We start from the raw sequence: 17,333 nt of genomic DNA on the forward strand, positions 1-17,333 counted from the left end.
TGCTTTTGCTTTTTGAGTTTTGTGACAGCATCTGTAATGTCTGCTGATCATGTTAAAATAAGCTTGTAGATAGGTACCTGCATGTTAAATCTCAGTTGCTGGAGAGTTCATTCAGTTTGAAAGCGTAGCTTGTTATTAGGTAAAAAAGTGATTTCCCTTCGTGCCCACAAGAAACATGCGAGTTTAATCTCTTTCAGGGGCAAGGGAAACAGACTATCCTGCAGGAGAAGAAGGGTCTCAAGAAGCAGATCCCAGCCAAGTGGACAAATCATCTCTGTGTGGAAGTATGACTAGCAACAGCTCTGCAGAAACAGATAGCTTGCTAGGAGGAATAACAGTGGTTGGCTGTACTGCTGAGGGTATCACAGGAGCACCTGTAGCTCACGATGCAAATGGTGGCTCGCCAATGACAGATAAACAGTCAGGTACGACAGTCCTACAAGTGTGCCAGGGATGGCCAAACACCATTAGGTATAACTGAGAAATGAATGGTGCAAATATTTAATGTAATAGTTTGTCTGTAAGCAATGATAACACACAAGTACTCTGTGGGAAATGGCCCATCAGTCTGACGTAACTTGCACTGTAATTGTAGCTGGAAACTTTGTGGAGGTGACATTAAACGGGCATAGGCAATTGCTTCTTTCAAAGAAGAGAACTCTATCTTGTGCACAATGTAGAGAGAGCTTTTAAGTTACTCAGTATTTGAAATGCAGACCTTACTGACAGATGATAGAGAGAATGTGAGTATATGCCTTAAATCTTGTAAAGCTGTAATAGAGATTTAAGTGAAGCTGTTTACTTTGTAGGCATTCTTAATATTTTCTGTCATATACCTTTCAGAGCTGTATGGTGATATGATTGTTAATGGATATGTGTTTATTGGACTTGAATGCCATTTCTTTTCTTATGGCATATAATACTGTTGCCAGAGTTTGTAATTGATTGGATTTCACTACTATTCTAGTTAATCACTTAAAGGGCAATCTGTGCCATCAGTCACTGGACTGATACTTAAAATGCATTTGACACTTGTTGATACACAAACTTTAGTAGGTTGCACTGTTTCAGATCTGATTTTTTTTTAATTTTTTTAAGATGAGATATAAAATCTGGATTGTGACTGGTTATTACACTTGTTCACTTAGTATCAAGTTCTGGCTGTTTTAAACAATTGAGAATTCTCTTGCAATTGTTAAAAGTTCTTGAATTTTTTTGTTCCATAGATACTGCAACTGAAAGTAATTCAGTAGATGAGAACATTCCAACAGCAGAAGAGGCAACAGAAGCAACAGAAGTTAATGCAGGGACAGGAGAAGACTCAGCTGATATTGCACAAACTGGAGTCTACACGGAGCATGTCTTTACAGATCCTCTGGGAGTGCAGAATACAACAGAGGCATCTCCAGTGTACCAGCCTAGGTACATAGTCCTCATACTTCTTAAAATGTGCTTAAAAAGAAAAACATAATGTTTGCAGGAACACAACATGGGGACAGAATAACTACTTTTTTCTTAAGTATGTTGAGGTTTATATAAGTAGTCTTGGTACCAGATACTCTATGCTTTGCTTGTGTGAAAGGTTCACCTATGTACAAAGAGGTTTTTTTGTCTGTGAACTTGTATGCCTTGAGTTCAGACACCGCCAGAATGGGTTGAGATAAAGGCAATTTAATAAGACAGAAAAGGAAGAACATAGTAATAATGATAAAAATGTACAAAAGAAATGATGAACAGCACAATTTCTCACCACCCAAAGCTGATGCTCAACAAGTTCCTGAGCCGCCCTGTGTCCCGGCCCACCCCCCAGTTATATATGGAACATGACATCATATGGTATAGAATATCCCTTTGGCCAGTCTGAGTCAGCTGTCCTGGCCGTGCACCCCCCGCCTTCTGGCAGGGCAGCGTGAGAAGCTGAAAAGTTCTTGACTGCTTGGCCACAACTAAAAACATCAGTGTGTTACCAACATTGTTCTCATCCTAAATCCAAAACACAGCACTATACCCGCTTCTAGGAAGAAAACTATCTGTGCTGAAACCAAGACGGTGGTGCTGATCTAGACATGCCCATTTCAATTCCCTGTTTGATGTCAAAATAAATAAAAATTACACTCCTTTCTTCCAATCAACTGGTTGTTCAAATGTATGTTTCTTTTCTCAGAATAGTCAATCTGTGAGTAGTTAGAGGAGTGGAGAAGAAGCTTGAAAGTAATCAGTAATTCAAATCTTCAGGAATCTTCACTCTCCACATACAGGCGCAAAAGTATTATACAACTTTTTTATAAGTGTTTCTCTTAACGTGTGTCTGATGTTGTGACTCTCTTCCACCATTTCCCACAGATATTGGCAATACTGACAGGCTTGAATGGAACCTAAATTTCCTGGTATAAGTAAATGGCCACTTGAAAACCTCAATAACAATGAATTTCATCATCTGTATCGTACTTTCATGCACAGTTGTTTTTTTTTAAATACCTTATGTACTTCAAAAGCCAGTGTAGAAACTAGCAGCAATTAAGTAAATACCTAGGCTATAATCTGAGTAATCTGTGCACTTTATTCAATGTATTTTAACTGTTGGTTTGGGTTTTTTTTAGTACTGAGTCAGAGTTATATAAAGACGTTGCGGTTTTGCCAAATGAGCAAGATTTAGTTAGAGAAGAAGCACAGAAAATGAGTAGCCTTTTACCGACAATGTGGCTTGGAGCACAGAATGGATGGTAAGAAAATGTTAATCTTGTTAAATTTATTTGGAAAAAAATATTTTAAACATGCTTCTTGTGCCCACAGGCCTGATAACTCTCTTGAGTCAAGATAAAGTGCAAGAAGGCCTCAAGAGAGCCTAAACTTTGTATGCTTTGCTACATTTAGGCATTACAGAACGCAAAGAAAGTGTCATAGTTGATTAGCAAGCTCTCTTTGATGGATAACACTTATTTGTGGAAAGTTTTGGTTGGGTTTTTTTTCGTAGTCAAAGGAATTGTTGTGGTCTGGTAATTCCATAACTTTCAATATTTTACTATGCTAGAAAAATATATTGCCCTTTTTACTGCAGATGTATCTGCAAAGGAGTTGGTAATGTTTTTAGCGCTCTGAAAAAACATTCTGCCTGCTCGTGTAGTTCGTTCTTTCAATCTATACATAAGTTTTCATCTTCCACTGAAAACTATTTTCCCTTTGGTGGTGGATTTCAATTATAGGGGTTTTGTTTGGGTTTTTTCCTGGCTGGTAGACCTTTCCTAGTGCTTTTAATCCCTCCTGATTTGTCTTTGCAGCTTGTATGTTCATTCGTCAGTGGCCCAGTGGAGGAAATGTGTTCATGCCATTAAACTTAAAGATTCTATTCTCAGTATTGTGTAAGTCCTGAAAGAAAATCATGTAAATAACAATGTTTGTTAAAATACTTGCAAAGTAATTTTATATTTTGTCCTCAGATGTTGGGAATGTCAGTTCCCATAAATGCGTGTATAGCCTTTGAGGGGCAGTGGAAATAACTTGGGCTTTAAGGAAAATACAAGTGACCTTTTGATAGTGTATCAATAGTATCTATTGAAGATACTATAGCTCAAATGATGAGCTGTAGCTATATACTCAAAACAGTTATAGGTTGTTATCCTTGATGTTTTCTTCAGGCATTGTAGATAGCTGTATTTTAAGCTTTCTCAACTGGATTTTGACCCCTTGTTACTGTCCATTCTCTTGAGCTATATTGTAGAAATCGAAATACTAGGGCTAATGTGAATATAAAAATATGCTGAAATACAAAATGTTTCTACCTTACTTTAAACTTGCATTTTGAGAAATGCAGTCTAACGGTATATATTCTCCTGCCTCCTTTATTTTCACAGACATGTAAAAGGAATAGTATTAGTTGCACTAGCTGATGGAACACTAGCAATATTTCACCGAGGAGTTGGTAAGCATTCTATTAGGTCTTGAAACCAGTGAAGCTGTAACAGTGTTTAGGGAAGAAATGTGCCATTTATAAATAGTGTTTTGAAAATGTATTCCCCAATGGCCTTTTCATAGGTTGCCTTGAGAAATCTCTCTGGTATTTCAGTTGCAGTTTCAGGTACCATTTTTGCACTGTCCTGATGCGTTCCTGGAATGTTTTTTCTTAATCTGAGAAGAAGAATGGGTTATGTCTGAGCTAAGTAGCAAAAAGCTAGTTGATAAAGTCCACTTGGATCATCATCTCTTTTGCTTTTTCATCATGCTCGATAGTTAAGCTTCTGTTTTGTTATTAGTGTTAATAACTGTCTGTGGTGAAATCCTTCAATGAGAATTTTGTAAGTGTCCCTTCAGAATTTCTACCCAAACCAGTCCTGGGACAAGCTCCGTTCTTCAGCCTCCAGAATAAGGACCTGGAGGGAAAGGTCTTACTATGAGTAGCCAGAACTTACCTGTTAGCTTATTTCCACAGAATCCCTATTCATTTATTTTTTCCTCGTGCAGTTTTAAATCCCTGTGCTCAACATTTAGAAGAATTAAAGAGGTTGCACAGCACTAATGCAGATATTGAGATGAAGTTATGTTTTTAGTGTTCTTTATTTTTATTTTTTTAACTCACTTTAGTGGCTTACAGTCCTTAAGGATCTTGAGTAAATGTCAGTGATGATCGGTAGCTTAGCTCAGTCCACAGAAGAATTTTCCTTGGTGTCGAATGACCCAATTTAGTATGCTTTTAGTAGATTTCAGGTGCCACTCCTAAGATCTTGCAGCATGCTTAAAAAAATCTTGATGCACTGGCCAACATTTCTATGTTCGATCAAGCAGCAAGTGCCTAGCGCTGTGTGGGTAGTTGCTTATTGTAATGTATACTGATGCCTAGCCAAGTAAACCAGTTAGTACTAGGTAATTGCTGTTTTTAAAAATGTTTTCATGTGTTTTGAACATGAGTCAGTGTACAACCTTGTTATATAAAAACAAAGTACTGTTTGGGATGTTGGTAGTTCATATAACTAGTTGCATTTTTTTTTTAATGAGGACCCTAGCCATAAATTTATATTAACTTTTCCAGATTGTTACAGTGCTTTTAAAAAAAATAGACTGTTAAGATACTTGCCTGTACTTTTCAATGATTTTTAAACTCATAGGAACCTATGCTCTCTTTTGCTATTTCTTTTCCTTCTGTTTTTAAAGATGGCCAGTGGGATTTGACAAATTATCACCTCTTAGACCTGGGCCGGCCACATCATTCGATAAGGTGCATGACAGTGGTACATGACAAAGTCTGGTGTGGCTACAGGAACAAAATCTATGTTGTTCAACCAAAGGCCATGAAAATAGAGGCAAGTTAAAATGGTGTTTAAAGTAATGAAATGTTATATTTTAATCCCATCTCATGCTGCAGCTCAAACTCCAGCGTAACTCCAGAGAACAGATATTTGTTCATCAGTATAGACACAAGCAGCCAAACAAATTTGTCTTGGGAAATACTATTACATTTTAAGATGTTTTCATTGCTTTGGAAGATTTTAAGCCATGATGAGACAGTTCTCACTTATTGAAACCAATTTTGGGGGGATTCAGTTCTCCACTTCTAGCTGGCCAGGAACTGGAGAGTGTCCTTGTGTCTGGGAGCAGAGCTTGTACAGCTAGCTCCCAGCACATCCTCTACGTGTACGCCTCATGTTGTCCACCCGCTTGTAGCCTTCTCTATAATCTGTCTTTACATACTTTAGAGGTTCATAAGTGTTAATTTTCAATGTACTCTCCTCCAGTTATAAATAGTTGTGCATAAGGTGTGTAAGCTGCTGTTACTGCAGTGTTGTATGTGTACCTGACACCTCTCAAGTACAGGAAGTGGCAAAGGTTTCTGAAAGCCATTAGCAGGATTAATGCTTCAGCTTCTGCTGATTGGCCCAAGACATGGGCCAGACCTTTTGAGGATGACTGCTCAGCCCTTCTCAAAATATCAAGCACCCAGTTAATAAGCTCTTTTTGTGAAGAAGAGTATATATGGGGAAAATGGGAATGAAGGAAGTCGTACAACAGTGACATTAATTGTTTTGCTGGTGGATAGTGTGTATTTTGCACGGGTGAGTTTGGTTTGTATGCTGGAGCAAGGCTTGACAGAACTAGGAAAACCACTTTTTCAGCATATGTATCTTGTGCTGTGACTGGAGGACCTCATACAAGAAAGGGTCCGTGTTAAAACGGAGACAGAAGCAGAGTAGGCTGGGATAGGAAATGTAAATGCAGATCCAGTAGGAAACTATGGCTTTGAGATCACACTCTAGAGAAGGGAATCAGTGCTCTTACTATTGCTTTACCAGCATCAAAAGGTAATTGTAACTAAAATAAACACTGTATCTGCTTGTGATCTTGCAAATCAGAGGGTCATAGATGACTTAAGCAAATTGCCAGTATTGACAGTGTAAGAGTAACAGAGAAGTCTATCTTTTTCCTTTGTTTCATCTTCTGATTTAAAATCCAATCATTCACAGAAGTCATTTGATGCACACCCAAGAAGAGAAAGCCAAGTGAGACAGCTGGCGTGGGTGGGTGACGGGGTATGGGTGTCTATTCGTTTGGACTCCACCCTGCGTCTCTATCATGCGCACACCTATCAGCATCTACAGGATGTGGACATTGAACCTTACGTAAGCAAAATGCTAGGTAAGTTGATGAGAAAAAGTGTTGTATTCTTACACCTCTTGCTGTCTGGAGCTTTCTTTTCCTGTTAGGGATCAGGGGGTTCTCCCTGGAAGGGTGGGTGGAAGGTTAGTCAAATCCTGTCTATGAAAACTTGAATCTGCAAGTAGAAGTCTAAGTTAGTCTGCAAAGCATCGTGATAGGCCTTTTGATACAGTCTGTTGATCCTACCTGATGTCTAAGCTGTCCCTAAAAACTCAGAACTAATGAGGAAAAGGGTGGTTGGGTTGGGCAGGAATCGATAGAGACACTAAAGTGTTTCTCTTTTTTACTGTGCTGATGCATTTTTTTTTTTTTTCAAATCTTAAAAGTGGGAAGAGTCTGTTACTTGCCTGGAAAAATTGCCTCTTTCATGAAAATACAAATGCAAAATAGCAAGTTTTTATTGCTATTGAAGTTAATATCCTTTCTGATTTATTTTTTGTTAATGTTTGTATAAGAGCAGTTTTACCACCTGTGTAACACAACAAATACAGGTAATCAGGCCATGGGAAATCCTTCACAAGTAACTACTGTGTCATTGCATCTGGCTGCCTTCTGCTCCCCTCCTGGTGCTGATGGATAAGAAATTAATTTTAATGGATGAGAAACCATTATCTTAGATCTGTAAACTCACCACTACTTTTTGCCTGTTTGGAAAGCTGCCCTGATGCCGTAAGCCCCCAAAGATTTTATTGTGCAGCATTAGGGAGCTGTTACACCTTTTGTGCTTTCTCACAGTTCATGTTAGTCTCTTTCTGTATAGGTTCATAACTTAATTAACACGGAGTTTTTTAGCCTTTTAGGTTATCTTTACAACTTAAATGTACTCCTCTACCCTGTTTCTGTTTGAAGTGGGAGGGAATTATTTGTCCGCGTGGTTTGGGAGTTGGAGTTAAGATTCTCTGTTATGGAACTAAAACTATTCTTGCTCATAATTTTTGATGAAAAGCATCTTTTGTTTTTAGGTACTGGTAAACTGGGATTCTCATTTGTGAGAATCACAGCTCTTATGGTGTCTTGTAATCGTTTATGGGTAGGAACAGGAAATGGTGTCATCATCTCCATTCCATTAACAGAAAGTAAGTAAAATATAAATGAATAGCACTGTGCAATATGCTGTAGACACAAAAAGAGAATATTAAGCGCCATTCAGATGCTTGCTAATAAAAAGAAAACTTTACTGCCTGGTCTGAATCTTTCAGGTTTGTACAGATTGGGCCTGTGTGATGTTTAGCATCTAATCCATGTACATGGTTACAATTACTCTGAGCAAAAAAAACGCATCTCAAATCTCCTGTCCTTCAATTTGAGCAGAGTTGCTGTGGCTTGAATGAGAGACGCTTTGTAGCCTTAAAGGTGTTATGTGCATCAACAGCACTGATAGTTCGTTGCTTGTAAGAGATGGCTATAGTTTTCTAATTAATGTTATTTTTGATTGCCATATGATCACCAAAGTATTTTTTGTGTGTTTCGAGCAAGTTGGTATTGTTGCTAATACAATTCAATTGGCTTTAGTTCTTGAGAATTCATTACAAAGGACTGGAGCAACAGTAGTACTGACAGTTTTAAAGGACATGTTTAAAGTTCCAGGAGTTGTAAACACATTCTACAAATAGGGCACCAACTTCTAGGTAAAATTCCAGTAATGTAAATCCAAGTATCTGCTTAATAACAGACCCCAAACTCTTGTCATAGGCTGAAACTACTTGGGGATGGGAGGGGAAGCATTCTGACATGGGCAGTTGAACCTTGGGAGAACAGTCCAGTTCAAGGGCAAAACAAATCTTAAATAGGTAAAGCTTGAGAAGAATCTGTGTAAAGTGATTGCATTTAAAAGTACAAAAAAACCCAACACTTGTGCCTGACGCTAACATTAACACACACACACAGACGTTTCAGAAAATAAAATATAGTACTTTGATAGTCCTAATTGTGCTCTTGTTACATAAAAAGTAGTACAGGCTGAGAGGTGAAATTTTAGGGGAATTTGATAATAGAACTCTTCATGTTGTACCTGCTTTGTTGAACAGCACATACATGCATTGTTTCTCATACTGTTCCATTACATTGTCCATGCCTTCAGTAAATGTCTTTTTTTGCATTGCATGAGTGTACTAAGGAAGTACAGACTTCCTATCGTGAATTTGAAATAGTTTAAATCATGCTTTCAAAAATTATAGCTCTTAATTTGCATCAAGCTTAACTTAATGTTTCCAGAGGAGGTTGTTTTAAAACAGTAGTGAACAGAAAAAGCTCCCTATTAAAGCTATTCCGTTTAATTTCAGTTTTTAGTTGTTCGTGAATTGGAACAACTGTTTGTGGGTAGCCTGATAGTGGGTTTGAACCCTTGTTACAAATAGTCATGGTTTTCAAAGGCAATTGCATCCTTGCATAAGGAATTGCATATCTCTGTTCCCTGGATCTCAGTAGCAGGGCATCTTCCAAATCTGCAGATGATGTTTCAAAAAGGCACTTGAAAACATGAGTTGTTATATCTTATTTTGGTGGCCTCCTGCCAAGGAAAGAGAGAAAGGGGAAACATTGCTAATCTATAACAAACTTCATAGTGATAAAGCACATGAAAGTGACAGTGCTTTCGTTGTCCATTTTGTACTGAAACTTTTATAACAAGATGCTGTTCTTTGTGACTTTTTATTGAATCTTCTGTAATTAGGTATTTAATGGTTTTAGGAGCTAAAATTTTAAGCTCTGCTTATCAAAAACCAAAATACAAGAGTGGTGGGTTCTCATTAATCCTTCTCCTCTACTGTCATACCTATCCATTTCCCCTTTCCTCCTTTCTCACTTTAGCTGTAATCCTCCACCAGGGACGTTTACTGGGGCTGAGGGGTAAGTGCAGATCCTGAACAAAAAAATCTATTTTCAGGCTTCTAATAGCCACTTCGAGGCTGTTTCCCACACTTTATAGATTTACCCTTTGTATGTTCCTAAATGTTTTTCCACTTGCAGTTACTGCATTGCAGCAGTTTTATGTTTGCTAAATGGCCACCAATCTGCTCAGCAGTTTAGTATATCATCCTGTGTTGCAGCTGAACTTTCATACAGACTTTGTTTTTCTTCCAGCCAATGTGATACCATATCTTATAACTTTGTCATTAATCCACATCATTTACTGTCTTGTTACAAATCACTGTTTCTTTCACTACTTTGATAGTCTTTGGAATGGAGATGGCTTGTATGTCTAGCATGAGTACTTCTTTGTTTTAATGGATTTTAAAACTTCTCAGTAAAAACTAGATGTAGAAATATAATAGGGTAGCTCCTTTGTGCCCACAGGTGGCTATTTTTAGAGAATTTTTGCTGGCAAGGGGGATACCCTATGATTAGTTGGAATGGAACTGTCTTTAATTATATGTTTAAGAACATTGAATTTGCTCATACTGAAACACATTAGAGGTACTTATTTTCTATGAAAGATACAGTCCTTTCACAAATTATTTTCTTCCAAAAGTAGGATATTAAAATCTGGTGTTTATGCTAGACTAATAAGAATCCTGCTCCATTTTCTGATGTACTTAAAATAACGAAGCATGCAATCTTTTTTCTTTCCAGCTCTGTCTTGAATTGGCATTGCTGCCCTCCTGTTTCATTTTTATCTAAGTTGGCTTTAGCTTTTAGATGGTACCATAAGGTTTCTTAACAAATAACCGTTTCTGTAATTTGTATTTTCAAGTAGAAAACACTTCTCTTCTTTTTACAGCTAATAAAGCAGCAGCAGGCTCCGGAAACCGTCCGGGGAGTGTAATACGTGTATATGGCGATGAAAACAGTGACAAAGTGACTCCGGGAACATTCATACCATATTGTTCAATGGCACACGCACAGCTTTGCTTCCATGGGCACCGTGATGCTGTTAAATTTTTTGTCGCAGTACCTGGTGAGGTTTTACTACCATTCTTCAAATGAAGTTTCTTTTTCACCCTTGTTTGCTTAGTTAAATGTACTGTTCAGGCAAAGATAGCAAGTGTATGAAATCATACATTCAGAAACAATTTATTCTGTTTTATTTACAAGAGTTGTCTGATTCCTAAGTGCAATTTTGTTTAATGGGAAGAAAAGGGTTGGTCACAAAGAAAGAAGTGCTTTGCTTCTGGGAAAAAGTTACTGTGATGAGTGAGTACTTGCCTGTTAAGATGACAGTCAACTGCCAATTGATGGAAGGTCTGATTTAAGAGCCTGCCATCCTGCAGGAAGGATGAGCTACTAAGGGAGAAGCCCCTAAAGGAAAGACACTCAGTTGCAAAAGCTAAGAGTTTCCTAGAAGCTGCAGTGCTGGCTGAATACCCCCTCAGTGCCTGTATGTACCTTGTGTGCTGGGAGTAAATGACAGAAGTTTGCTTAATGGGATGATGTGTGCTGAATCATTTCAGTTGTGCATCTGAAAGTCGTTAAGTCTGTTTCAATGTCATTCTCTAGATCTGCATGCCTGTGCTGTCAAATCTATCCAGGGGCATTTAATTCTCTGATTTCCATTGAACTGACCTGAACAGATTCTTCATCTCTATAGAGAGATGAAATTGGAACAAAGCTAGCTTGCTGTCCCTCGCTGAAGAGATACTAGAATCAAAGTTAAGTCTATCATTAGGCATGAAGTATGTCATCCAATGAGTAAATACAGATGGTATTATTCTGTGAGATGTGGCATAAAAATGTGTTCTGTTTTTAATTCAGGTCAGGTTGTTTGCCCACAAAGTAGTGGTGGAACAGAACTAACAGCTGATAAACCAGCCCAAGAGTCCTTCAACCAGAGTCCCTTAAAATCAATGTTGGTGATAAGTGGTGGAGAAGGATATATTGACTTCAGAATGGGTAAGAAAACGGACTTTAAAATCAGTTGTAACCTCTTCATACTGAAAAGTCATTAACTGTATAAACTGTATAATAACTTCTGTTGGGATTGCAGAGTGCATTTGTGTGGTCAGTCAGTATATAGTCTGTACTAAGGAAGTGCGAGGATAGAAGTATCTTTATGTTCTCTCTCACACACATACCTCTGCAGCTTCTCCTCCTCCTCCTCCTCCTCCCAATAAACCATGACCTCTGAGATGACTGTGTAAAAAGGTTTATTTGAAACTCTGCTGTGGAACCATGTATCACCTTGCTGTTTGTGCTGTCAGTCTTACCTTGACAGGTTAGCCTTCTGTCTCAAACTGCTGGAAAACATGTCCTTAGTTACTTAAATGTGCAGACTGACTATAAAAGAAGTCATATATTATGTGAAGAACACTAAAACTAAAATTTACTCATTTTTGAGTGAAAAGTGAAAAAGTAGTTCACTGTTATCTTTGCATGCTCTTTTTATTTTGATCACTGCTTTTCTTGGATAGCACTCCTGCATGATCTAGCGCATAAGAGATTTCTTGTGTAAATACTTTTTGTTAATTGAAGCTTTTGGGGAAATATAACAAAATGAGAGTGGTTGTGGTTCTGTGCTTAGAATCTGCAGCTGGAGACTTTGACAAAAAGTGCATAAAAAGGAGTTGCAACTGCTAGACCTTGTTTTGACCTCTTGCCTAAATTTGTCTATAGTGTGTTTCAAAAAAACAAACAACAAAAAACCCACAAAAGCCACTACAAAGACAAACCCATGAAGGCCAGCCCGAATTCTGTCATCCCACTAGTCAATGAAAAACCAGTTCCCGCTGGTAACCCCAGCGGAGTTACACAGACAGCAGCACTTGAGGCAATTCTGTGCCGCGCTGTAGTGAGTATTAAAGATCCTGCACGTATTCTGAGCAATCTGGTATAACCACATACCAAACCTGCGTTTTGCTGTCCTCGTGGCATGATGCAAAGCCATGAACTTAAGCGTCAGTACTGCAGCTGCATTAGCTCAGCTATTACCACATTAGTGCAGCAAACTGGCTCAAGAGCAAGTTTAGACTATTTGATGTTCATGTTCTTCAGACCTCCAAAGTAGTCTAACCAGAAAACCAGCCAAACTGTGACTTGAAACCTTCCTGAAGTTGTAGGTCAGTTCCCATTTCATCTGATTAAACTGATGTTCTTTGTACCACAAGACTGCCACTGTATTGATGTTTATTACTGTCTACGTGCAGTTTTATGTAGTGGTTAGTTTGTCACCTTTGATCCATGTCAGCTCATTTCACCAAGAGTTTAGACACAGTTCCAAACCTGTTCTGCTCTTTTGAAGAGCAATAACGGAGAATAGGCTTAAGGCTGTCTGGTGCCAGTGTGTGCAGAGTTGTGACAAGCTACAATAACTGGAACAAGAGGAGGGAAGGAGGAAAGGTTCGTCGTATACATGGATGTTGCATTGTCTCACTTGTGCTCAGTTACTGCTCTTATTTCCAGAGCACTTTATCTGGCTTATGTCTTTATGCTAGCACACTTTCTTGTAGCATAACCATCTCTGTTTCTGCCTGGGAGAGACTGCGAGTTTGCAAATCAGGTTGTCACTTCTCTGTCTCAAAGAGCTGCAAGTAATGAAACATGTAGAAAATGGTTACTTAAACTACAGTTAACTTGGAGGGTTAGAACTGTAGAATATGACCATCAGAATAGTAGGCTCTGAAATAATTATGAACGGCTTTTCAGTTTGTAATGTATATATTGACAATCTTGAATATACTTTCATATGAGCATATAGCAACTACTGTTGTTTATAGTGTTTTCTTGTAAACGTAGATGTTGCTTGTCTCGCTGCATTTGGTGTCAATACTGCTTTTTATTGTCTGTCTGAATCAAAGCTGTTGTTTTTCAGGTGACGAGGGTGGAGAATCTGAACTCCTTGGAGAAGCTCTACAACTTGAACCTTCTGTAGCCAAAGCTGAGAGGAGTCACTTGATAGTGTGGCAAGTAATGTGTGGCAGTGAGTGAGCCTGTAGGATGCAGCTGGAGACCTTAAAAAAAGAAAAAGGAAAAAAAAAAGGAAAAAAAAAAGCTTCTGCATGTTTTTTTATTTTGTGAAACCTATTTCACTACACGATGTTGAAGCATTTCTTTGCTGTTTAACTTTATATTGCAAATCTGTCATACCTTTAACTATACAGGAATTAGCTTGTGCTGTTTTACTGCACCCGTGTTACATGGAACAGTATAATGAAATCAGATCTTTCTCAAAACTGGTGTGCACACCATAGTAAGCAACTGAGACAGTTTTACTGTACCACAGCAATCTAATGTAGTTCACTTCTTTGGTAGTCTCACTTGAGTTCAGCTTTATTACAACTGAGCTTCATTTCACTGTATAATGCATTGGGTAAAACAGCAGAGTTATTCCCAGAGTATTAAAAAAAATGACAAATTATAAGATGGATTATTAAAACTCATCCAAATATTCAGTGAGGGCTAAAGCAAACTGTAAATTTCAGCTTTTGTTTTCAAACCTGGAAAATCTTGCTTACGTAGTGTATATGGTTTAATTTGTTACATTCATCTGAATTTCAGGGGGGGAAGAGGAAATTGTATAGGAATTAAGATTACAATATTTAAATAAAATTACATGTTTTCACTATCGAACTTCAAAGTTTGAGAACTGCTGCCCTCAATAATGAGCAATTTTGAGCATAGTGTTTTTCCATTTCCCCGACATGGAAGCACTTGGTTTCCAAAGGGTATTCTTAGGATGATTTAAATTTGAAAATAACTGTAAAATTCTTGAACAGGGGATATGTTTTGTTCTTTTCTTGTCTTAACTCCTTATGTCCTAAGCACTAGAATGATCTTCTCTGCCTAGCTGGTCAAACTCATGAGGCACTACATGTGTGAAGGTTAGAGACCTCGATTAGAGCATGAGAAAAGACTGAGAGTGTACAGGAAAAATGCATTCTGCCCAAGTGAGATTGTAAAGGAACTTTAGTGCCAGATAATTAGGTACAAAATGTATTTTTTGGTAGTTGCATACCCCAGTTTAGTTTAAAAAAAAAAAAAAATTAGTGACAATGTTAGCAGGTAACACTAAGATTGAGTAAATTGATGAAAGTCAGGAGACTCTAATATTAGGCTGACATTCTGTCTACTCACCATCTATTTTTTTAACCATAAGCGTGAGTTGAAGACTGTCTTCCTTTTACATTGAATTTCCTACATTAATATCAGACCTAAGTTAAACACTTCTTGATCTCTGTACTTCAGAATATTTTAAAACCCAGATTTGCTCTTTCATTTTGTCTCTGTAAAGTAAAAGTTTTGAGGGGTTTTAACAAACATCCAACATTTACCCCCAAAAGGCTGGGACTGTTCTGTTCAGATTAGCAGAGAAATTTAGTAACTTGATTATGTGAGAGAACTGAACAGTTTCAGAGGACTAAATATAGAAACACTTTTTTAAAACTGCCTAAACATTTTTATGCAATAGGAGCAGTTCTGGTCTATCAGGCAAACATGTGTTTATATATTTTCTTAATTTTTTAAATGAACACATTTAGCTGAGGTCTATTGTGTAAATATATATTTAGGCAGCTTTTTCAAATGCATATCATAGCTGATAAACCAGAAAAACTCCATCAGGTCTATTGGTTAGATTTATATGTATAAATACTTTTTAAGCGACATATTTTGTACACAGCTGTTCTCTCGTAAATATGTATTTAGGACATGAACTATGTAGTAAAAATCCTTATTAAAGATGTCTAATATCTTGGTAGTATTTTTCTCTTCAAGATGCCAAAAGTGATGAGAGCATGTTGTTCATAATTTGCTTTCCAAATTCATCTTTAACGTCACTCCTAAAGTACTTTGGCTTAAATATAAAGTCTGGGAGCTTTTTAAAAATTATACAAATACAGAAAATAAACGGACTAAACAGTCTTTGAAAGACCTATTTAAAACTTAGACACGTGTGCTGAACCTGAAGCACGTCTGAATTAACTTATGAAATTGGATGTCTAAGAAAAATGCTGTCTAAACTTTTACTGTTGTGCAGAATCGTCACTGTGAGTGGTGCAGTTTCATTGCTTCTCCTGCCGTTTTCTTAAATTTATTTTTTTTTTCCTCTTTTGAAAACACAGTCTCCAAAGCTTTTATTCACTGGTTGATTGTCACATTCTCATGTTCTCAGAAAAAAAGCGCACAATTCTGTTCCTTGGTTCTTGTATAGCATTTTAGTTTTCATTAGTGATGAGCCGTTTTCTCTGAACGGCTCTACTGCTATCAAATAGAGCAGTTCAATCTGGCAAGTGCGTACCTGGTCTTTTGCCAAATGTATCTGGTCCACCGTGCCATTTTCGTCACATCAGTGGGCCAACTCTTGCAAATTTTTCAGAGAATGATTGTTTCTGTCCAAAAGTGGAAGGGTTTTCAAGAAAACAATAGGTTAACTATGTACCACTGTGGGTGTAGATAAAAGGCTTGTGCACTTCTCTGTATTTCTCATTTAAAAACTTTATCCCCTGTCCTAAGGTACAGTAGATTAAGCGGGTCCCTATTGTCATCACAGTGCACTGGGATTGATAAACTCTACTTAAGGTCGCTTTGAATGGTGAATAAAGCCCGTAAAACCCCAGGCAGTGGGATGACAATACACCCCTACAAATCCGTCTCAAGAATGTGTTTATGCATACACTCATGTGATTAAAGCATCATATAAATAGGAGCTAATCTCTTGATAGCTACAGCTTGTTAATAGTTTGGAAACATTTCGAGCACAAAATATGCAGCACATTACTTGCCTGGGTAAGGGTGTTTGCATGGTAAAGGTGAAACGCGTTGTATAAGCTGCTGCATTGTCCATTTCTTGTAAAGGTCTTCCTGCGTTGGATCAGATAGAGCTGGCAGAGCGTAGACACTTTATCATAGGCTGCCTTAGTAACAAACAAATGTTAAATCTGTTTTATTATACTAACTGTTCTAAAGAACGTGTGTCTTTTAAAATGCTGTGTAACTGAATATTTATTTCCATGTGAGTATTATAAAAGTTACCAAAGGATTAAACCTGACTTAGCACTCTTGTAAGCGACCCTGTTGAGACAGGGTCTGGTGAAGGCCCTGCTCTGTAAAGCAAGACACAGTAAACTCAAATACAGTTCTTTAGGGAAATCAAATGTTTTTCTAACAGGGTTATGCCATATTGTAACAACCTATGTTGCACCTCAAAGCATTTTTCTATACACTAAATGTCTCTCCCGCCCTCTAACAAGATTAAGTTTCCTTTATTAATTTTGTTGATGCACATTTCTCAATCTTTTAAACATATATTTTAAACATTTTATGGTCTGTAATTTTTGAAAGTTTTGTCTGTTGGACACTTTACGCTGAATTTTACTTGCCTCTGTAATCCGAGATGGATACTACAGCGTTAAACTTGCTGTCTGTTAAAACTTGAGGCTTCTCTTCTGTGAGCAGAAAAGCTCATATAGCAGTGTAGTTATTTCAGTATTTATTTCTATTATTGAATCCATGGGGTTCAGAATGTAACTTTGTACATGAAATATATATAAATATGTATATGAAACATGCATCGGATTGGTGTGGTTTTTGTAGTCTCATGTTAAGTTCAAAGGGGTTCGATGCTACTAGAAGGCATAATAATTGGGTTTTTACACTGGCAGCCAAATAATTGCCATCATAAATACAGGTAGTAATCTACTTGAGTCAGCCCACAACTAGTGTGATCCTGCTGTCTCATACTGGGCCTAAGCAAAAGCTCGGAAGAAACGCTTAGTTTGCTGACCGGCTCCCAAACAACGCCACGCTCTCCTGGCCTCCCG

At 37.7% G+C, this 17,333-nt stretch overlaps 1 protein-coding gene across 6 annotated transcripts in view; it reads left to right on the top strand.

Moving 5' to 3' along the window:
- The window catches only part of SPAG9 (sperm associated antigen 9), a 65,240-nt gene extending 48,159 nt beyond the window's left edge, over positions 1-17,081 (top strand). For 2 of the 6 annotated variants that reach the window (XM_075770902.1, XM_010313678.2), the window contains 12 exons: positions 198-425; positions 1,227-1,422; positions 2,601-2,723; positions 3,279-3,359; positions 3,852-3,919; positions 5,146-5,294; positions 6,453-6,624; positions 7,608-7,721; positions 9,454-9,492; positions 10,364-10,540; positions 11,335-11,472; positions 13,388-17,081. In XM_075770902.1, the coding sequence (XP_075627017.1) occupies positions 198-425; positions 1,227-1,422; positions 2,601-2,723; positions 3,279-3,359; positions 3,852-3,919; positions 5,146-5,294; positions 6,453-6,624; positions 7,608-7,721; positions 9,454-9,492; positions 10,364-10,540; positions 11,335-11,472; positions 13,388-13,503 (1,601 nt within the window). In that variant the 3' untranslated portion in view covers positions 13,504-17,081. The remainder of the gene's footprint in view (positions 1-197; positions 426-1,226; positions 1,423-2,600; positions 2,724-3,278; positions 3,360-3,851; positions 3,920-5,145; positions 5,295-6,452; positions 6,625-7,607; positions 7,722-9,453; positions 9,493-10,363; positions 10,541-11,334; positions 11,473-13,387) is intronic. The other 4 variants (XM_075770903.1, XM_010313679.2, XM_075770904.1 and 1 more) reach the window with 3 other exon arrangements.
- Positions 17,082-17,333: the final 252 nt, after the last annotated feature.

Source organism: Balearica regulorum, chromosome 18 (assembly GCF_011004875.1).
Source record: "Balearica regulorum gibbericeps isolate bBalReg1 chromosome 18, bBalReg1.pri, whole genome shotgun sequence".
NCBI classification, from domain to species: Eukaryota; Metazoa; Chordata; class Aves; order Gruiformes; family Gruidae; genus Balearica; species Balearica regulorum.